The sequence below is a fragment of the Sturnus vulgaris genome, chromosome 2 (genome assembly GCF_052056855.1).
Source record: "Sturnus vulgaris isolate bStuVul1 chromosome 2, bStuVul1.hap1, whole genome shotgun sequence".
In the NCBI taxonomy this organism is placed as follows: Eukaryota; Metazoa; Chordata; class Aves; order Passeriformes; family Sturnidae; genus Sturnus; species Sturnus vulgaris.
This window is the reverse complement of record NC_142244.1, coordinates 108950010-108973555: the sequence shown is the minus strand read 5'-3', so window position 1 is coordinate 108973555 and position 23546 is coordinate 108950010. Positions and strand designations below refer to the sequence as shown.

At 34.8% G+C, this 23546-nt stretch overlaps 1 protein-coding gene across 16 annotated transcripts in view; it reads left to right on the top strand.

Annotated features, from left to right (window-relative positions):
• DMD (dystrophin) overlaps positions 1 to 23546 on the top strand; it is a 1142416-nt gene that overhangs the window by 748531 nt on the left and 370339 nt on the right. For all 16 annotated transcript variants that reach the window (XM_088160350.1, XM_088160356.1, XM_088160354.1 and 13 more), the window contains 3 exons: positions 6602 to 6777; positions 18584 to 18731; positions 20779 to 20928. In XM_088160350.1, coding sequence (XP_088016476.1) covers positions 6602 to 6777; positions 18584 to 18731; positions 20779 to 20928 — 474 coding nt within the window. The remainder of the gene's footprint in view (positions 1 to 6601; positions 6778 to 18583; positions 18732 to 20778; positions 20929 to 23546) is intronic.

The following is a 23546-nucleotide window of genomic DNA, read 5'->3' as shown; positions in this document are numbered from 1 at the left end:
ATGCAAGTTACTTCTCTTTGTCTACAAAAAGTTTAACCCTGGTTTCTTGGGGAAAACCAGCATAAACTGTAATTAACTCTTCATAATATTGGTGATGGTGGATTAAGCAAATGTGTAGGATACTATCACAATATAGATCTTGAGCAGTTAACAAGCATCCATTTAAAAAGAGCAAAAAACTACAGATGCTTAAGTTAAAAAGTCCTAAATACCCAAAGCTCCATAACTTTTTATATTAATATTCTGTTTATGTAGTAAAGGCTGAAAACTAAGGGGAGGTAACTTACTTCAAAGTCTCTGCCCCATTAAATTGTCTTAAACTAAGACTCTTTATATTTACATATTTCTTATGCAGCTGATAAAACTGTATGTTATGGGATGGGATATCATAAAATATGAGAGTTTTTTTATTTTTATTTATTCACGGCAAGTTAAGGCTATGGGCAGCAGTCTAAAAAATAGAAAGAAGGCGCAGTCAGGAATTAATGAAGGGAATCAAATATCAGTAAGAAACCATTTTGGTGAGCATATTGTTTGCATTCATTTTATTGTTAAGGTAAAATACCCTGAATCAATAGGGATACCTTGCTGTTTTTGAAATGTGCATGTTACAAGATGATTCACAAAGCATCATCCTAGCTCACATGAAGTAAAGGCATCTCTAGGTATCCTAAACTGTTCCTTACTGGATTTGGATACATGAAAGTGCCTCCAAAGTCCTTGTGCACAGTTGTGTAGAAATGTGTGCAGTGTAACTCTTAAATGTCATTAATCTGAGCATCATTGTGGGTGCTGTTAAAAACTTGACTTCAAAGCATATACTGGTTGTCCATGTCTAGGAGAAAGTTCCTTTGGCTCCTTGGGTGATCCAGTTTCTTAAAAGTAAATATATTGTGAAAAGAATATTAAAAGAAAAAGAGTTGTATAACTTTGAAAGCAAATTTACATGGGTAGAAGTCCAAAAATGTAAAAATGGCAACTCACAAAACACAAAGTGTTTATCTTTGCAGTGATTTGCAGCAAGCTTATGAATAGGACTAGCTTTAAGATCCCCTGTAAAGCACTTTTTAGTTAATCTAAATCCACAGTCTCTGGCTGTAGTTAGGGAATAGCAATCTATAGGACTGATAAGCAGAGGGTTAAAAAAATTAGAGGAAGAAATAAAATGACAATGCATAACAGAATCCCTGAAAAATTCAAATGAAAATAATAAAAGGAAAAGCAGCATGAGAAGGAAATTAGATGAGAGGGAAAACATATGTATTTGACTGTTAGGTATTCCCTCAGAAAAGCTGAGGGAATTGGGATTGCTCAACCTGGAGAAGAGGAAGCTCCAGAATGACCTTTCTGTGGCCTTTCACTACCTGAAGAAAACTTACAGGAGAGGGATTTTTTCCAACAGTATGTAGTGACAGGACATGGGGGGATGGCTTCAAACTGAGAGCAGGTTGAATTTGGATATTAGAAAGAAATTCTGTACTGTGAGGACGGTGAGGCACTGGAACGGGTTGCCCAGAGAAGTTGTGGATGCTCCACCCCTGGAAGATTCCAAGGTCAAGTTGGATGGGGCTTTGAGCAACCTGGTTTAGGGTAGGGTGTCACAAACCATGGCAAAGGGTTGGAACTAGTTCTTCTTTAACGTCACTTCCAGTTGAAACTATGCCATAATTCATTATATTCTTGTTCTCTCTCCTTTTTGGGGGATTCCTACTTTATATTTAGGGTATAATCTGAAAGCTCTTGCCAAGCTGGTATGAGGAATGCCTGTAGATTTAGTGTCTCTCAGACCTTTCATTTTCTTAGCAAAACATCACACTACTTAGTTGGAAGATAGTTTCTGAAGGATAATGGTGAGCAACTTCATCAACTTAGCTACAAGCAGCTGAGATTTGCTTAATAATTATCTTAAGAACAGCTTTACAAGCTTTATTACAATATGACAATATTGATTACGAAACCTGTGAATGCTTGGAGGTACAAATGAAACAGTGTTCTTGATGCACGTGGGGATGTTAGAAGTACTAGAAATGTCAAATTAACTTCTTTGAGAACTTATCTTTCCACTTTTTTTCCTCATTCATTTTTTCCCTTTGTTGGATTTAATATATGTCATAAAGCAGCAGTTCTTGTGTTGTCATTAGGCAGTTGCTTCTAGAAAGTGCAAATGAAAACTAAAATTAATATATTAATAGTGAACTAGGCCAGGGTTTTTAAGCTGACTGTGGGCAAGTACCCTGCTACTGCAGAGACACCTCTTTTGACTGTGGTGAATATTTTGCTTTTGCCCTTTTTTTGCACTTTTCTTCTTTTTTTTTTTTTTTCTGTTCCACTTGGATTTTTTCTGAAGAACTGTGTATAGTTCTTCATTTTATTTAAATCTTTGAAAATAAAAAAAAAGTGATTTAATCAAAGATGCATCATACGAATGCTTTGGCAGTTTTAAGTTATTAGCTTTAATTAGTTGAAATAATTATCAAAATGCAAAACCCTCTGTATGAGAAGTCCTTTAATATACTGTTTCTGCAATTTTAATCTGAGAGATTATTTAAACCTTAATTTAATGTTTGGCCATTTCCTGCTTATACTTGGGAATCACAAGAAAGAAAAATTAAAGTGATGGGTATTTCTAGTAGCTTCTGCTTCTCTCAGTTAGATAAAAATGCAACATATTTAAAATAAATAATGTATAAAAGTATCTTACTCAAAATTGTGAATAATTCTATGTGTGGGAATATAGAATCATAGAACAGTTTGGGTTGGAAGGGTCCTTTAAGGATCATCTAGCCCAATGTCCCTGCAATGAGCAGACATCTCCCACTAGAGCAGGTCACTCAGGGCCCTGTCCAACCTGACCTTGAATATTTCCAGAGATGCATAAAAATATAATTTTTAATTAAATTTTTTGGCTCACTCTGTTCATAAAATTATTAGAAACTGTATAACTGCAAGCATAAGTATCTGCAGTGGCTTCTGAGTAAGCTGGGAATCCAAAGGGCAGTGTGTCCTTTTGCTTTGTCCTTTCTATATGAAGAGGTGGAAGTTTGAGTGAAAGTGCTTGAAACATTCACGGCCAATATTCCTTCTGGAGAGCCATAAACCATAAGGCCATGGGAGGCAAGGCTGTGCAGGCTCCCAGCACTTTGCTGTCAGGATGACAAGGATGGAGGGGGATGTTAGTAGGAAACTATAGCTGCTGGAAAACTTTAGATACTAATATAAGTTGTGAAAAACACCTTTGTGGTAATAACTCTGAGATGAGCGTGTGAAATGCAGCTTTGAGTAAAATGCAAAAATCTTTTGTTCTCTTCATAAAAATGCTTTTAAAAATATGTTAATGTCTTCATGGGAGGCTGTGCTTTGTGCAGTATCCATTACCAACAAAAATACTTTTCATGGGCTGTGGAATCCAGGAAAACTTCATCAGCACATGTGTCTCTGTTTAATCATGTGAAAAGTGTTAAATGCTTAGAGTACTTGGGGAAAAATAATCTCAGATTGAATTCTTTATGGCGATCTGAAATGCAGATGACTAAAAGTCTTCTCTCATGTTCTGGTGGAAGTTCACACTTCTCTTTCCTACACATCCTGTGCAAGGTTCCCATTCCAGCATTAGGGACCTTAAGTTCTAAGACCAACCCTTCCATTGAGTTGCCTATTTTCTTTTTAACTTTGTAAGTAAGGCCTATTACATAATATGTCACAGGATAAATGAGAAAATTCCTTTGTTTAACTCTGGTCAATTGAAATAATTGTGGAAATCATGTAGTAGTTGCTCTTTTGTGTTTGTGTATGGTGGGGGAGGGAGAAAACCTAATTTAAGATGCTGTGATCACAGGAAAAAGGCTCCGAGTATTTGAATGAGCTTTTACTTAGCATTTCACTTTATAGTACTTTATTGACTGGTTGTTTCTGTCATTTAGAAAAGTGGATGCTAAGTATAAGTAGATAACAAGTAATTTCTACAAATTTTGCTTCTAAAACCTCCAGAGTTCCAGAAGTAGAATTTCCCTTCTTTGTTCTCCTTACTTTGATCTCCTATTCCAAATGAATGGGCCTCTGCACATAAGTAGAAGCTTTGTTCTGAGTTATTTTTTCAGTAAGTGGTATGGATCTTAACTTCACACAGGGGCATGCAGTAGCACAAAGATCTTAAGTGCCTGCCTGGAAATAAGCCACTTACTCTAATATATTTTTTCTCAAACTACACATTGTTATGTTTTGCCCATGTAATGCTCCCTACTGCACAATGCAAAGGCTCTAGTGCTAAAATCAATGTGAAATACAGTGAATATGTGCTCAAACTAGGTACTCATTTTAAGCTGGGCATTACCAAAAGAGAAGTGTGTAGTGGAAAGACCCATTCAAACTTGTAAGAGTAGACAATATTTGGGTTTAGACAAACGACCTAACCATTGCTGCTATTTTTTTCTAATAGTGAAATCATGTACCTGACAATAATAGTCAAAAGCTGGGCCAGGTATTATTGTTTTTATGTGTATTGCAGAAAGAAAATGAGATCTTATACCTCAAAGTAAGAGGCTTTTATGTGACTGCTCTGGGTATTAGAAAATCTTGCAGTTTCTGCTATAAAGGTATCTTAAAAACCTTACACATTCCATCAAAGTGTACTGGGACACTGTGGGGCAGTAGGATGTTTGAGGCAACATGACTGGACTGTCACGTAGCTTGCAAGGATCCTGCAGGAAAACATTTCTCATCCTATCAAAATGTAATAAAACAGGATGCAGATTACTGCTATTTTATGCTCCTCACAGCTACTTCTTATTCTGAAAATGTGGGGCTTCAAAATAGTTTGGAAAAGAAACAAAACCCAACAATCAGCAGAACAGAGAGGAAATCTAAGAATTTTACTGAGAGGAATCTAAGGAAAAATTTGGGGATGGGGTGCATGTGTCCTGTGACAACCTAAAAGAAACTGTAAGAAAACCAAACAGAAAGTGTAGTAAAAATGAGCTAAATCTCAACAGTGCAAACCTCTGCTTCAGCTACGACTCCTTGTCCAGCACTGTGGGTAAGCACCACGGTGACCTGCTGACATTGACCTCTGTGCCCCAGGCTCTGCTGGTGTGGTGTTCAAGTTATCCCTGTAAAATCTGTGCAAAAGCTGAGACAGAGCATTCAACCAACTCAATGCAATTTAATGAATTAGTAGCTGGCAACTGAGTTTGATCATGTTAGAACAATTAAACTTCCAGAGTGGTTCGGTTTGTGAACTTCAATCATAACCTCACAACCAAAGATATATATTTAAAAAAAGCATAAGGAGTACTCATGTTCACCTTTAACATTCCTGGAAAGTTGTATCCTGACAGTTTTAGCTGTTTTATGGACAAATTTTTTTAATGTTAATATACAGATTTACTGACTTGCTCTGCAATTTATGCTATGTATTTAGAAAGGGAAAGAAGACATATGATTTTGTTCTGGAGTATGATATATTGAAGAATTTGGTTTCCTCCAGAAAAACTAGATTCAGCATTTTACTTGAAAGTCTTTTTATGTAGATAGGATTCAGACACACTTCCTGAGGTTGTGAAAATCTGTCATAAGTATGAACACCACAGTGTAGATTGTTGATGCTATTTCAGTTCCAGCTTATTTTATCAGTAAAATGTTGAAAATTATTTTACACTTTTTTGCTTGTGATTCTGAGGAATTCAAGGGGAAAATACTCATGCTCTACTGATGACTAAAAATATGAAAATATTATTTATAAATATGAACTTGCTTCAACAGGCATATCAGGTTACAATCTAAGCTACAGATTCAGAATTGTGTTGTTTTTAAACATGGTAAGGTAGCTACAGGAATACCGCAGGAAAAATTATTTTATTTTATTATAAAAGGTATAGAAAAATGTATCCCAATGCATTAAGTAAAACTTAAGAATGGCCCATATTGGTTACCTCTTGGTGGATTTTAATTCTGTATGTAAGTAAAAACACTGCAATACTTTTTTTTAGGAGTGTAAATCCCCCAAGTCCTGTTTAAACAAAAAAAGTAACCAAACCAACCCACAAACACCAAACTGCAAACCAAACCTAAAAAACAACAGCAACAACAAGGAAACCAACTTCCTTCTCCCCCCCAAAATACAGCTCCAAAACAAAACCAAAAACCAACCAAACAAACAATCAAAACTAAACCCCAAACCCCTTGAGTTATCAGGCTTCTCACAATGGTGAGAAGGTGTTCTTTAATGGAATCAGAAGTTTTGCAGTCTCTGCTTTCTTGACATTGCTTATTTAAGTTTATAATTAATAGGAACTTCACTCATTTTTGTAGCTGAAATATTACAATGCTTTATAGGCTCTTAAATGTGATATATACCTTTGAGAATGTAGGAGTACATTTGTTCACAAGTTTTTTACTTATTAATTGATGTGCAGAATATTACTGTAATGCTCTCTAATAGATAGCAATACAGGAGGGGATAAAAGGCTGCAGAGATGTACTGAAAGGTACTTGTTACAAAATTATGAGATGTCTTTATGTCTACTCATCTTGGATTTTTGTGATGAAGCATTCTTTTCATGCTTAACTTCCTTATAAAGACGTGAATATGTTGGGTATTTTGCAGGAGCTTCAGGATGGCATTGGGCAGCAGCAAACTGTTGTCAAAAAATTGAATGCAACTGGTGAAGAGATTATTGAGCAGTCATCAACAGCAGATGCCAAGGTGCTGAAGGAACAACTGGAAAGTTTGAATAACCGGTGGAAGGAGATCTGCAGGCAGTTGGTAGAGAAAAAAAAGAGGTAGGTTAAAAGAGGGTAAAAATATTGTGAAATTATGTTTAGTTATTTTGGATTTGATTCTGGCTTTAAATTTTAAAGGAGCTCTCAATGTCTAGTTTCCAAAAGGAATTATGAGTAATTAAATTTTATGTTCTATAAGTTGTTCGTACACTATAATTTAATTCTTTTCTACCTACTCCTGTCAGTGACCACCACTCCCTTCCATACTCCATATTTTTAGATTTTAACTCCTAATGTTTAAAAAAACCAAACAAGCATACATAGCTGCTCAATTTTAAAGTAGAACAGTAAAGAATTTACAACCGGTTTATAATCTTTCTGTTTGATTGCATGCCATTAAAGCACATCTCTGTAATACTAATAATACCTTGGTTGATTTATACAGTTAATCCTAATCTAGTTCATCTATCATAATCAATGGCATTAACATCTACATTCCATAGGTTAGATTAAAAAAATTGATTTATCAATTTAATATTATTTATGATCATTTTTAGATCAATTTATTTTTCTCATAGAGAATGTTTTTCTCAGCTCAGAAAGCTAGAGTGTTTGAGTTACAGATAATACAAAAATAGTTTGTACCTTTAAAAAGAGAATTTCCAATACAAAAGAAAAATGTTGCTGTTAAGACAGCTTTTATTAGATGTTAGGCGTAAGTGGATATGTCATTCTGCTTTAAAATATAGTAGAAAATACTTCATACATGTTTTTGTTAAATCCCAGCATGTTCTTTATAGAGATACATTAATGAGTTTTGGAGATGAACTGGAAGAACTGGGAGTGTACTTCTGATGTATCATGTATCATTTTACTGTTGGGAGCCATGGGGAATAAAAGCTGTGAAAGTGTTTATTAGTGTCATAAGGGAGTGTCCTGAAGGATTATTACTGACTAATCATGACTGAAATTTCACCTGGAACATGTCAGTCATTGGAACAGGCTGCCCAAGGAAGTGCTTGAGTCACCATAGAATCATAGAATGGTTAAGGTTGGAAGGGAACTTAAAGTTCATTGAGCTCCAACCCCCCTGGCATAGACAGTGAACCTTTTACTAGATCAGGTGTCTCAGAGCCTCATCTAGCCTGGCTTTGAAAACTTCCAGTGATTTGAACTCCACAATATCTCTGGACAACCTGTATCAATGCCTCACAATTCAGAAGCAAATGATTTCTTCTTAATATCTAATCTAAACACTCATTTATCTCAAGGCAATTCTCTCTTGTCCTATCACTGCATACCCTTGGGAAAAGTCCCTTTCCTGTAGTTCAGTTCAGGTACTGAAAAGTGCTAAAAGATTTCCCAGTGGTATTTAGGAGACATGTAGATGTGCCATGTAGGGACATGGTTTAGGGGTAGGAGTGCTGGGTCAAAAGTTGGACTCAATGATCCTGAAAGTCTTTTCCAGCCTAAATGAGTCTATGTTAGAAGAAGGAGATCAACAAGTAGCCTACAGTTGTCAAAGCTTCAGGGATGCTTTCAATAATTCTTTCTGCTGTATTTTCAGGTGTTGATGGTATTGTTATTTGTCACACAAGGGAGTCTTTGGCCTTTATTTGTCACATAAGAGGCTGTTCTTTTGTACACTGGAAACCCATCTGTGTTTCCAAGGATTAACTTGTTATGTAAGTGCAAACACTCATGAAAGAGTAACACATCATTTTAACAGCCCTGTAATCTGCTTTGGCAATACAGAAGAAAGAGATTGTTGGTTGAGCTTTGTCTGAGAATGTAAAATGTGCTCCTGTTCTGGTTAAGATTGTTATTGTTCATTCCTTCATTTATCAGTAGAAATGTCTAACTGAATTTTCTTTTGGCTCAATGCAGTGTTAGAATATTACATGGAATTTCTCGGCACATTCTACATTTTAAGGAAGCCCAGGGTTTTTTTTAAGTAGGAATAGTCCAGTTATGTTGCCTAGATGAAGTTTCCTAAATAAACACTTGCACATGCATTCCTTCTTTTGCTCTGTTAATATGTTGACGGATTGGTTTGTTATCCTCTGGAATGACAGCTTGTGTAATTTAGAGGGAAATGATTGCCGAGACCTCAGTTAGTGAACTTTGCATGAATAATAACACACAATCACTAGGAGGAATACAGATAGTGTTGTGTTAAACTGATAAAAATGTTCCTGGTGTACTTTAGTGAGACTTATGTGCATCAGGATGCTTCTATTCACCTCACGGTTTTCTTGGCTGTGTCAGAACAAGAGAATGCTTTTTGCTCCCAGGTCTTGGAAACACATCCTACCTTAGCTTCTGCCACCACACGTGGTGTTTTTGGTTTTTTTCTTTCCTTCTCTTTTTACTCTTCTAGAGTGCATTTTCAAGGGAAAGAAACCTAGGTGACACGAAAAAGTGATGTATTCTAAGTAGTTCTCAATTATTGATGAACCTGAGCCTGAAAAGACCATAAGCTTATCAGCTGCACAGTCTTTATATAGCCATGGTGTCATGGGATTTGCATAACTCTTATGCTTTGACATCTTTTAGTTTTTCATTTTTTGTCCTAATTTGGTTGTGGTTACAGTCAGATTCTCTCTTTTTAAGACTTGAAACCCATGTCATCCAAAGTGCTTTAATTTATCTTTAAGATCAAAGCATGAGGTAAACAAAAGTTGAAGGAAGTTATCTCTACTTACAGTCTAAAGAGCTAATATAGTCATGACATTGCCCAGTGTGTATGTGTTGGTCAAATGTAAGTATATCAGTAGAATATATATTACAATAAATGCTAGTCAATTGACATATTTTGATTTCTCTTTTTCAGAATAGCTTTAAAGGACTATTAAAAAAAAAGCACCTGCAAAGTCAGAAGTCTTATGTTATGTTGTGATTCACATAAGTTGCAATAGTCCTTTTATTTCTGTGTATGTTTCCTAAAAATTAAATTTTCATAGTTAAAAGAATGTTATTATTATGGAGGAGATTCTAAGATTTTTAAAAGTCAATTTGAGAATGAGAAAATGGAAGCACATTTAAAAACCATACTGAAGGAGGGTGATACTGAAGGGAGAGCAGGCTGGGTATAATGCATTTTCATATAATGATTTCAAAGAAAAATAAAATTGATATTAACATTTAGAACCTTCTGCAAATCAGAAAAGAAAAGTGACTCTAAACTGTTAATAGGTTTCAAGTTTTATTCTTTGTAGTTAATACATTAAGCTCTGCTTTAAAGTTAGTTCTCAGTAGCTCAGAGTAGTGATCAACTGAAATTTTGTTTCCTATTAATTTTTTTTGCTCAGCAGATCTCAAGATAAAGTGGCAAGAAATTAACAATTGAATGGATTCCAGAAATGAAATCTGTTAGCGATTTCAGATTCAAGTGTAATGCTGCTAAGCACTATTTGGCAAGGAAACTTTATAGATTGTAAGCTCTGGTTTTGCTATTTGCTTACCCAGATGAAAGGAATTGATTTTGATAATCCTGCACAGTTTTACATGAAGCATTGGACTTTTATATGGGGCACTAACAGTCCATTCTAGACATATTTTTCAAGCTGAATTCAAAGATCAGTAGGGGCTGAGGGGAGGAGGGAAGCAAGTACAGGAGTAACAGAAAGTGATACAGATATTTTTAGGAGGTGCATGAATGTGAGAAATTTGTTGGAGATATGAGGTGTATGGTGACATTTCCAAGAATGCCAATGACATTATGCCTCAGGTAGTCAAAGGCTGAGTTGATAGTGGGAGCTCCAAAACTGAGCAGATGGCAACAAGTGGCAGATGATCTTGATCAGAGACAAATGTGAGGCAAAGAGTATTTCAGAAAAGCAGACTATCCCATACTTAAATGATGCTGAGCTTGTTCCAACTCCAGAAAGCAATCCTGACCTTATTGCTGACAGTGTTTACAGGCACAAGATGGATGGCAGCAAAAGAAAAAGCCACAATATTTTAGGCTGCGTCAGTAAGGGTATTACAAACAAACAAACAAACAAAAAAATAATGCTGTTTTGGTGATATCAAACATTGTGGCATACTCATGTTGGTTACTGTGTGCAGATCTCTGTGCATGTCAAAGGATATAAAGGTCACACAGAAAGTATTCATGGAGGGAGACAGATAAAATGAGCCAAGGTTTGAAGTGGATGCACTGTGAGGAGAGACTAAGAAGGTGGGGCTCTTCAATCTGGAGAGAAATTACAGGAGAAATATGACTGTGGTTTACAAAGTTGAACTGATGGGTAAAATGAAAGTGGAACAAAATGCTAATGACCTAATTCCTCAGTATTAGAAGGGAAGATTATTTGTTGGAAATGTAAGAGATGGTAAAATGGATTTAAGATTTATATTGTGGTTTCTGAATGTCTTGAGATGTGCTGGCCACAGAAGGGTATGGAGGAAAATATCATGACTCAGCCCTATAGAATTCTTAACCAAATGTCTGTGGATCATGGGAGAGTGTGAGGTGAATGGAGCACAGAAAATGATCAGAGTTCTGTGTTCCCTTTAACCACCATCTTCTGTTCCCGATGCTGATGGCTCCCTGTTGGGCTTTTCTGAAACACTCAGACATTTTTCATATTCTGGGCACTGATTATATTTTGGGGAGGGGAAGGACAAATTCTCCAAAATTGCTTTGTCAGTTTTCCTGAGGTTGTATGGTTAAATGGTCTACTATATATTTATAATACTATCACTGCTTTGATAAAGACCCTGTAAATTCAAAATATTTCCTGTAACCACCATGAATGCCATGGTTTCAAGTTGACTTGAAAAGAGAAGATTTAAACAGGATATAACTCGAAGAATTTCACCATGTTAATTCAGTTTTCATAAATAATTTGGAATAAATTTTAAACTACATGAATAATAAGAACTGTAAACCAGATAAAAACCATGATATTCTACAAATTACTGAAACTGATCATAGGTTCACTAGATTCTAATATTAATCTCAGTGATAGACTGACAGTTTTAATGAATAAGAATTATTTGGACCACAAAAGGTCAACTTAATTAAAAACAGACAAGAAAACAAACTAAATCTCAAAACAATTTGAGGAACCCGTACTGCTCTTCAGTAAAAAGGAGCTGGTTTTCAGTTTTAAAAGGTCAAATGCTGATCCCAGGCAAAGCACAGACTTAAAATTGACTTTGAATCTGCTTTCTTTGGTACTGAAGATCAAGAGGTTAAGCTTGAGTTATGTTTACGTAAGATGCTATCTTCCACTTGCCTTTATCTGTTTCAAAGCTGTAAAAGTTTGAATTCAGTGTTTAAAGTTTCTGTATCTTGCAGTCTAATCCATCCAGCTAAGAATTAGATGAGAATGTAATTTTAGCACATCTAGTCATTTTATCTTACTGAAAACTGAAATAGACCAGGCAGTTGAATAAAGTGGAACTTGATTGAATGTCTGATACACTAGTAGTTAGCAAATTGGGAATTTAATTGAGTTTTTGTTAACATTTTGCTACAAAAGACCTATTTTGGAAAAGTTGGAATTTGTACTTTAGTACAGTGTTGTTCTGAAATGGAGATTTGGAGACCTCGGGAAGTCACAAAGGCCCTCTGAATTGATGCTACTAAGCCTGGACAAAAGAAGGGAAATACAAAGTGTCAGTGTCTCCCTTTTCATACTCCAGCAGTCATTTTGAATACCAAATCTCCTAAATTGCACCAACAGAAGTTTGCTCTGGCTGTTCATCCCCTGAGACACATCAAGACATATCCTGCTGTGTCTGCTCTGAGAGGTACCACTGGGACATCTGAATTTTGGATGATTTAGGGATGTGGTGGCTCGCCATTAGGGCCACAGTGTGCAGCAAGCCCCAGCGCTGTGGCTGCAGCTTGGTGCTGCTCTTTCTCAAGGCGTGGGCCAGGCAGGGACAGCCAAGGGAAGGGACATAGGAGGAGAAACAACGTCTCAGGTAGGAGCCTGAGTAGGGGATGGCTCATAAATGAGGCTCTTGAGAGACTTGTAACAGTAGTGCTGTTGGTCTTTTTATTTTTCACTTTTGCTAAAACTTTCCTGTGCAATTTTTGAAAACAGATGCCTAGGAAACAGATTCCTCCAATGTTTCAGAAGTAATCAGTTTGGGTTTTTTTATTCATCACGATCTGACATTTGTTAAAATTGGGTTCAGTTGAATGGCAGAGAATTTTTCATTATTTTAGCTGGAAATACATTTACACTTTTAATGAGTTTGAACCTGCAGACTGCCTGTTCAGATCTCTACCCAAGCGAATTTGAAGTAATTATGGAAAGAATGACAGAACAAAGGCTGTTTACCAGAATACTTCCAAGTACTTTCTTGAATACAAAATCACAAGCTTTTTATTCTAAATAAATATTAATTGTTATAAAGTAAATATACATTTTAATATTTTTCATAGAATATCTTTACTAAGGTATTCTTTTTATTCCATAACACAGTAGCTGCAAATGATTGTTTTCCTTTATTTGAACACTCAGCATATTGAAGGTTGTGATTAGCTTCAAGTTGCAATTTAAAAACTGGTTTAGGATGAAGAGATTTTATGACAGTTATGTCAATAAATATATATTTTTCTTTCCAGCATATAATTAGCTACATATTGATTTTTTTTTTTTTTTACTTTTCAGATTTTTTATAATGAATCACTAGAAAAAATTACTGGCATAAATTTGTATTGTGTTTACAAATAGTTCAGCTAAACTTCTTACTATTAAGTATGTACATCTAAATACATTTTCTAAAGTTTATGTACTATTTTAATTTCACTTATTTTAAGTTAATTACCCTAATAAAGCATATTTATCCATTCTTTAGAGAAAGAATGAATTTTTTTTTTTTTGTAAATATTGTCTCTAAATTTTTGTTACCATTTTGGTGGCCTCTCATATTCTCAGTAGAAGCTACTAAATACATTAATTCCTAATCTTAGAGATACAATAAATACAGAAGCGACAGCTGACTGTTAAAAGATGAAAAGACACCAAAATATTATTGGACTTACAGATGGGAATATGAGTCCCAATTGCAGATCTATCCTACTCCTTTGATTATATATTTTATTTCTTTAGCTGACACTTCCCAAAAAAATCTGACATCACTTATGTGCAGTCACAAACTCTAAACATCTGATGTGTTTCACTAATTATTTACGGGTTGCTATGGCATTGCTATCACATTGTTGACCATGGAGAAAATACTTGAGCAATATATATTTCATTTGGTTTCTCAACATTGCACATGAAAATACAAGCTTACTGATATAGGGTATGAATGTTTATGTAGTAACTAACAAATATAACTCAGGATTAATGATAGTTTGAAAAAAAAAAAAATCTTTCCATGATGTTTTGTAGACTACCATAAGAATTTGTTATTGATTCAGTTTAATAATGGTATGAAATCTAATCCCTAATCTATGAATTATCATATACACAAAATTGCAATTAGGAAAAATATTTAATTTACTACTCAGTATTAAAAGCTGAATATTGATGCATTTGCTTCCAAAATTATAATGTGTATAAGATTCCTATGAAAAAATGTGCATTCAGAGTTGTTGATGAAGGGACCCTATGAATTTAGAAATACAAACAGAAATCTGCTATGTTTTACTAAGGAGAAGGCACAGTAACATGCTTAAGAATAGCAGTTGTGTAGAAGACAAAAAGTTGCATATGAAATTCTGTGTTTCTCTGCTGTAATTTGAGAATTTTGCATCAGTCAAAATGGGTTATATTTCATGGTTAATGAAATAAGCCTTTTGCCAACAGAGTAGGAGCTTGAAAGCTTTTTTGGGAATGTAGATTTGCTTGTAAGGATAAGGCAGTAGTATATAATAGCTTAAAGACGTGTGCAGGAGATAGATCTGCTTGGCTCCATAGCCAGCTGCTGGAATAATATCTTATTCCTCAGTCCTGCTTCTCCAGCAAGTCATACTCCCACGGCTTTGTCTTGCTCTCTCCATGTCTGAGTTGTCTGGTGGCTCATGTTCCTTACTCCAGCTGGTTTAGGCTTGGATTTGAAAACCCATACTCCCTAAGTTACAACTAACTGTTAATTTTTCATTGCCACCATGAATTTAAACACCTAGAAATTACATGTATCTGTTGTTCCAAAAGTAATTATGTTGAAAGAAATCAGTTTGCTCAAAAGGTGTAATCAGTCATTGAGTTAAAACTTTTAATTCAATTTACCAGTTCAGCTAACACAGAGCACTTTTAGCGTGATGCATAATATGATACTTGTCTTGCAGGGTATTATTTATAATAGAAGTAACATTCTAGCAGGTCAAGAATAGATGGTAAAGTAAATTATAAGGTGCATCTGCATGTCCTGCTAATTGCAATGAACCTTTAAATTCCTTTACTGCATGTTGTTCCTGATTAGAATAAAGGAGTAGTTCTATGGAATTTTTTTTTCTGAGCTCTGAAATCCTTCTGTGCACGCACACACACATACACACACATATATATGAAATATGTGTATATATATATATATATATATATATATATATATATGTATGCATATATGTATAAAACATCTCTGAAAAAAAATCCTGGAAAGTTTTAAATCAGTCATCAAAGTAGGAAAACTACTAGGAAAACTTAATATTTTAATGTTTTAAGAGTTGCAGCTCAATTCATAAGGGTGATAAAACTGACAGTGTACTTAAGATGATAAAGAAATCTTGCCAATTCTCTCTTCCAGGTGAAGACAAATCTTTTTGATTTCTCATTAAAAATACTATGCTGCTCAATAATTTTTCTCTTGGGTGTATTGAGTTGAATGCTATGCCTTTTCTGTGCCAGAATTAAAGTATATTTAAACTTGGATCTTTCTCAGGTTTATCCTCAGGGTACCATCACATAATGCCTCCTCTGAGCAATGATATGAACTTCACAAATTACTAGAAGTGAGAGGAAACTAGAAAAATGGAACCTGTTGCTGAGAGCTTGGGTTCTGGAGTTCCTGGTCAGGTTGAGAGACAGAGGTTTTATTATGTGTTTTATAGTGTAACACTGGATGCTTGATTCCCAGATTTTCGTAACTGGAGCCGGCAGGGATACTGCTTCAGAAAGATTTGAAGTTGTGTTTTTGCTTTCAGGATTACAGGAAGTTAGTTTTTCTTCATTTTTGTAGTTGCATAGCTATGGATCTCAGCATAGATTAAAATCTGACTCACTTTCAGAGAAACAAATGTTTTGATTAGCTGGTTTTAGATGAGCTATTTTGGCTTGAGAAGAGCATATGACCTCTCAAGTCATGAACATGAACACTTCTCACTGAAGAACAGTGTAATAAGTGTGATGCTATGACGTTGGTTCTTTTTTACATGACCTGTGCAACCAAACAGTAAATCTGTGTGTATTGAAAAGAATTCTATCTGCATTACAGTACTCTATAAGAGATCCAGAGTTAATAAATAGATATATTAGTACAAGGAATATTCCTATATCTAGGACTATCCGTTTTTTGGGTTTTTTTTGTTTATATTAATTGCATTTCCAGTAATCCTGGGCAAATGGCAGTTCATGAAAATATTAATGCATGATTCCATTAGAAAATCCAAGACAAAATCAAGAAAGTAGGGCTGTTAATTCTTTTGCTATTTATGGTGTTCATTCTTTTCATGTATTTGTTTGTATAAATATGTATATGTGTGTATATATGCATATACTCATAGTTTATATATAAGTGTAAATAGATTTGTAGAATTTTATTGTTTACACAGTAAATATAAACTCTTACTTTTTCCTCTGAAGAACAATTTGGCACCAGTGGCTTATGTCTGTTTAATCTGTAGGCAGATAATGCAGAATAAGTTGTTTCTGAGCTTAAAAAAGGAAAAAAAAAAGAAAGAACAGTGTTTTGTTCATATGTCTAGTAAATATCAAGATATATTGTTTTAAGAACAAAAATAAATCTGCTAATTTAGAATCCATTCTAGATCTAAACCAGGAACATGATCTAGAACTATATTGAGATCCTGTTCAAAGCAGCACAAATTTGCCAAGCATTTCAATTTATATATAAATTAAAACCAGAGTTTTTATTCTCTAAGTGTAGCTATGAATATTGACTTTTGTATGTTGAAAATATACTTTCTCTTTGGTAAGGGAGGCTGAGGGGAGATCTTATCACGCTCTACAACTCCCTGAAATAAGATTGTAGTGAGGTGAGGGTTGGTCCCTTTCTCCCCAGAGACAAAGGGTAGGACAACAGAGACTAGATGTCGGGTTGAGCCAAGGAAGGTTTAGGTTGGATATTGTTACAACCCATTCCTGAAGGCAGGGTAGCTGAGGTTCTTGTTAGTAGTAGATCCCTTTGGGCAGATTAGAGTGAAACTACTCTCAGTGACCGATTATCTGTGTGTACATGGCACGTGTATTTTAGAACAATTTGATTGCAGTGGGTAGGAGGTTTGTAGCCATTTTGGTTATTATCTGTAGAAATGAAACACTGTGTAAGTGTAAAGATATCACATAAGAAAAGGTATAAGGAAAATAAAGAAAAAGAAAGGATAGAGTAGATAGTGAAGAAGAAATGCCCGTCAGTGGATCGAGGTGCCCAGATTTGATTCTTGAGATTTCAATGCCTGTTGGTCAAAGCGATGATCTCAGTCTTGATCCATTGGGGGTGAGGGAAGGCTGCATAACATAAAGTTCAAAATGTTCATTTTCAGGTGGGAATGCCCAGGGACCTCCCCTGGGAAGGGGGCAGTTAAACACTCTCTGCTGAAACACTGTAGATCATGCACAGTCCTCTGGTGCAAGGCTCCAGAAATGAGTCTAAGGGCAGTTTGTATATTTTCAACTGTTTGTGACACCTTCTAAAACAGGACAGCTGCCTGTCCCACCAGTGTAGTTGGGCCAGTTATGCCCCATCAGAAGGGATAAATAGCTACAGGACTTTGCCTGAGTGTGAATGCCCCGATACTACATGAGCCAGTTATGTATGGGAGGAAATTGGCATAATAAAAACACTATCCCACCTTGCAGGATGTGCTTTTCATTGTTTAATTGTGATAAGTATTTAATCTTTCATCTTTCCATACAGGTAATTCTCCGTGTGTGAATAAGTTTGGTGGATAAATTACAAGTATTTTATACAAAACGTAAATTTTCTCCTTTAGAAGGTTCCACTCCAAATGTTAATCCCAAGCATTCACATTCTACCAATTCTCTTCCCTGCTGCTCTTGAAACTTTTTTCCTGCATCTCTTGATAACTTCAGAAGTTTTTGCACTAAAGTTCACATCTCAGTATATTTATATAGTCATAGTGAAAATGAGCAGATGAGTTGTAGATGGAGACAAATGAAGAGTAGACATCTACAGTTCAGTGTCACGAATCCCATCTTATACCTACTTATAGACTGCAAACCGTACCTTTTTGTGAATCTTAACACCAAAGTACATGGCACAGTTACTGAAATAATTGTTGTTTAATATGTCCAAGTGAGTCTGTGTCAGTTTTTACAGGTTCAGTTTGGCAAATTTTGGTGCTAGAATTCTTAGTTGTAGACCCTGGGCTTCCCTGCTGTTACTTCAAACAGAATTTTAGTCTGAATAATTAGCTGCTTTATTTCTGGTGTGCTTGTTTACTACCTGCCATATGTAATTTGGAAGCTGAATTTACTGGTGTTATAAATTGTACCTTAATATTTTCTTTTAAAATACATTTAATGCAATGTTAAAAGGGTATTTGTCTGATATTTTTGATATTAAGAAATCTGTGACCCACTTATAAAATAATTACTATAAATTCTAAAAATTAGTCATCTGTCATCCTTCAGTATGTATAAGCACTTCAATATAAAAATAAATTTATAGAAACACTAATTTCACATTTTTATTGCAGGATAGAGGAAGAAAAGAATATTTTATCAGAATTTCAAGAGAATTTGCACAAGTTGATTTTATGGTTAGAGGAAGCAGACAGCATTATTGGTATTCCCCTTGAACAAGGGAATGAAGACCAGTTGAGAGACTGCCTGAGCAAAGTAAAGGTATTGTAAACTCTATTCTTACTACTGTCTTACTTTATCGATTTTACATTGAAGAAAATTAAAAGCTATTTTCCAAAGTGGTTTCTGACATCAAATACAGCATTCATATAACTTTTTTAGACAATTCAGAGCTGGGAATTTCAAAACTCAGGTACAAATATATTCTGATCATACTAAAACCAGAAGAGTAATGAAAAATCTAATTATAGAAAAATATCTTGAAAGTGGGAAGTTAATAGTTCTCTTTTTCATCGTCATTTCTTAATTCAGAACACGACTGTATAGCATTTCTCTATAGGTATCTTGTTAACATTTTATAGCTTCTCACTTATTAAATGGTATTCAGTATTTCACAAGAGGATCCAGAACTGCATGCATAATTATAAATGTCAACTCATTAAAATATCGCTGCAACATTTTCTAGACTAAAGATCTAGGTGACTTCTTTTTAAAAATACTTTTAAAACCCCATCAGAATATTAAATATTTGTTTTTAAGGGCTGGAATATTTTCATGAATATGTTAGAGTTTGAGACTGCTAGTAAATATATTCAACAGAAGTTTCTGTGTTTAGTTTTTTGAAATGTTTTCAGTAGAATGACTATTTTTAATGATAATTTCTTGTACAATAATTAAAAACGTAATTGGAAAATGCATATTACTTATAGAATATATGCCTAAAGGTTTTCCTTTCCTCCCTCGAGGATAAGGACCTAGTTATTCTTTTTGTAAATCCAAGTTGAACAAATTCAGCTAGTGATGAATCAAGCATTAAATAATCTGAAGAAAACTTGTCAGTTTGTTCTATCCTTCTCACAACAAAATAAAAAAAAACAACCTCAAGGATTATTTAATAAAAATCTATCTTCAAGTTTCTTTTTAAATAAAAATAAGATAAATATTGTTTCAGGGAATGGAGACTCAACCATGTGGTGAGTTTGTCTTTCTGTTTAGCAGAAGATGTCATTGACTTGGTCAGGGAATATGTGAGGCTCTGTTGTTGAGAATATCAAATCCAAGGAAAATACTTTTAAGGGGTGTTAGATACATCTTAAAGTTGGCAGAAATTATTGAGGGTTTAAAGACTAAATAGATTGTCTATAACCATTTGTATATGCTCCACTCTTCGCATACACAAATATTTCATCTATAATATTCCTAAGGGATATATAATCCAAAATTAAAGATGTTAGCATCTCCTATTTGTATCCTGTTTTTACAGTCTACCTTCTTTTGGAGCTGCATAAAAGAGAATACATCCTAGTGGAGCAAATAATAATGCATTACCTTGCAGCATGGCTCATCTCATACTTACCTGCTTTTGTTAATAATCAAGAACAAACAAAGAAAAACTCCAGAAAAGCTCCTTGAAGAAACATTAACTTTACTTGATATATTAAGTTACTGTGACAATATAAGTATTCAGTAACAACACGTGGTCAAGAAGTGATATATTTTGATGCTGTCTTGCATTTTCTTTTGTTTGTGTTTGGTTTTGTTTTCTTTTGTTTTCTTTTTTTTTTTCCTTTTCTTTTTTTTTGTTTGATTCTTTTTGGAGGCTTTTTTTTTTTTTTTTTTTTTTTTTTTTTTTTTTTTTTTTTTTGTAAATACTGAATCTACATGAACATTCTTAATTAAGAGGTTAAACTGGAGTGGAGGGCTTTTCCCCACATACCATCTGGGTGACTGTTCACAGCCTGGAGCATATTAAAACACTTCTCAAGAATGCTTGCTCCATACCATATTATAAGATCATTAACATTGATATATGTAAAGTAGTGAGTGTCCAGGTCTGGAATTTATAATGTAATAGTGATTAATATCCTGAGAAACTTTGTATTTTGTCACACAGAACTCTCTTTAGACTTGATTGACCAATATAGTCTATTTTGGGTTTTTTTCAGCCTTCTACATTCAGAAAGCAACAGTTATTTTGTCTTGAATTGAGTTTATTCCTTTGGCTGATACACAAATCAATAAGGGTCAAGATAAGAGAGCTGAAAATCCTACCACAGTTCATCTTAACTGCTGTATTTGTCTGTTCCAGTTAAGAGTTGGAGATCTGCCGCCCCACAAGGGAATACTGAAACGATTAAATGAAACTGGAGGAATAGCACTTGGAAGTGCATCACTGAACCCAGACAAAAAACAAAAGCTTGAGACTACACTGAAGGAGGCTAACCATCGTTTGTTAAAGGTTAGACATATTACTGATATAACTGTGATATAAAATTTTAATCTGCAGTGAATATTTGTATTATATATTTTCTGGCATGTATAACTTTTCTCTGTATGAAGAGACATTTGTGTGCATAATGAACCTGAGGAAGAAAAATGGGTACAATATACTGCTGTGAGAAACGGTGATAGCAAACCAAGACCATTAGTGACTGGAGTGATGATGTTGCATTCAAATATACTCCTTAAATTACAGTTCTTCTACTTAAGGGTGGAATGCACAGCATCAGTTTTGCAGCCTGGTGCTTTTGCTGGGACAGCAAATATTCCAGGCTTTGTGACTCAGGTGTGTGAGAGGCAAATGTTTGATTTTCTTTATGGAAACGCTTCCCAAATATCTCCTGTTCTCAATCCCAAGGTGAACACTGCAACCACTATTTCACCTTCCACCACACTTCTTCCAACCTTGAGCATTCACTTCTGGTTTTTGTGCAGCAAAATATCACAGATTTTGCTTTCTGAGATCTCCATACTATTAGAAAGAAGTAAGGGAGGACTTAATTCTGTTTTATTGCTGAAATAGCATCTTTTTGTGTTGAAAATGTGTGGCAAATCTGCTAAAGAGAGGTAGATAATTTGAGTTCTTTCATAGATATGATAGAAATATTGTCCAGAGGACTACTACCCAAGCTATGGATTAGCCTACTTGGAGACAATCAAGGTAGAATTAGCTGAAGGATTTCTGTTGAGACTGATTGCAAACTCAGAGTCAGGGACATTAACCTGTGTTATCTGTTTAAGTTACCAGGATGCTGGGGCAAAAAGGAAAAATTCATCGTGTTTAGCTCTGGGGGTGAAAAAAGTGAGAAAATAATCTTCTGAGTACCTTACTGAAAAGGCACGGTGGAGTTTCTGGTCAAGAATAATGCATCCTGGGTTTTTTCTTACTATTTCCATAAACACAGTTGAATTTCAAGCACAGACCTGAGAAATAAAAAGGAACTTGATGTGGTACTCTTCCTAGTTTCTTCCTAACAGGAGCAGTCTGGAAATGTTCAGAATATTAGCTAATGACTCAGACAAAAGTGGATAATAAATATTGATCCTGTTCACAAACTCCAGGTTGGACACATAAATCATTATTTCAGTGGCTGGACAGAAGTATCTTTTTCTCTATAAATGGGCTTCTGAAATCAATGTATGTAGAAGAATTCAGAACACTTCAAGATCAAAATAGTGTTATCTGCTGGCTGAAGGAAGCACATACATAGCTGAATTCAGGCATCGTGTTAATACCCAAGCTGTGATTTTAAAATGACAGCATTAGTTTTCAGGAAGAAAACTTTCATTTTAGTCAGATTATATAAATATGTTTTAAGAAAATCTGCAATTTGTCACTGAATGTAGCATTTTACTGATCAGTCATATACCTAAAAAGTTGGAATTTTTATTTTCTGCTGTCTGATGCAAAAATATTTCAGGTCCCTTGTCACAGTCAGAGCAACTATGGCTGTTGTTGGCTTAGGTTTGAGTGAAATATGAGAAACAAAAACTACTCTTTGGTGAATCATTACAATTTACTGGATTTTTATAATTTTATGTCTCCTATATCTAATGTGTCTAGCAAGATAATTATTCTTGGAATTTCTTACTTGAAAAATTTCAAATAATAAGACTAAACAAAGAAAAGTAATCTTCCTTTTGAGATCATTACTTAACCACATAATTTTTACTTCTGTTATCTGTCCATGGAGATCTTTAAAACTGAGTTCTCATTCTCCCTTGGTCTCTGAATGTAGAGAATCTGAAAAATGCAGTGGTTTGGATTTGTTGTGGGCTTTCTGTCCATTTTTTTAATGAACAGAAATTTAATTTGAAAATTATGATACTTAAATCCATGCCTCTTCTTTGAAGGTGCTCTCTTTCGCAGGTTTTCTGTTTTCTTTGTGATCTTGTCAGATGTAGAAAACAAAACAAGGAGTTAGAAGCTCATTTGGGGGTTCAGTAAGATTTTCTCGATGATACTGACGGGAAAAATAATTATTTTTTCATTTGCATGTTTTTTGCTGTTACTCATGATTTGTCTAAGAAACTTCAATTGTTTGTTTCACTTTCTGCCCTGAACATCTCGGATCTGAATTAAAAATAGAAATCATGGAAAGAAACTCTGTGATCCTGACAGAGAAACTTAATGTTTTCTTCATTCAGCTGTAGATATGTAAGCAATGGAAGAACCCCACAGATATTTACTCTGAGCCAAAGCTCACAGGATGGGCACTTTTATATCAGGCAAACTTCTTAGGTTTGAATCAAACCTTCACCTGAGGATGATTTTGTAGTCAGTGGTTTTGATGAGGATATATTTTTTGTGTTCCTCAAAGCACAGTAGACAATCATCATCACACAGAGATTTCTCTGAGGCTTTTTTGTCTCTCCACCCTGTCTTAAGAGTGTATCCTATACCTTAATCCTTTGTTTCAAACCGGGTGTTTTGTTTTCTGGCATCTCTGCTAGAAATGAACATGTAACCATCTACTGTTTATGATTATCCCATTTTGCAGGATGATACTATTATCAAGATATGAAACATACATAACAGTTTTGTAAATAATGTTAGCTAGGTCCTTATCTGGTGTA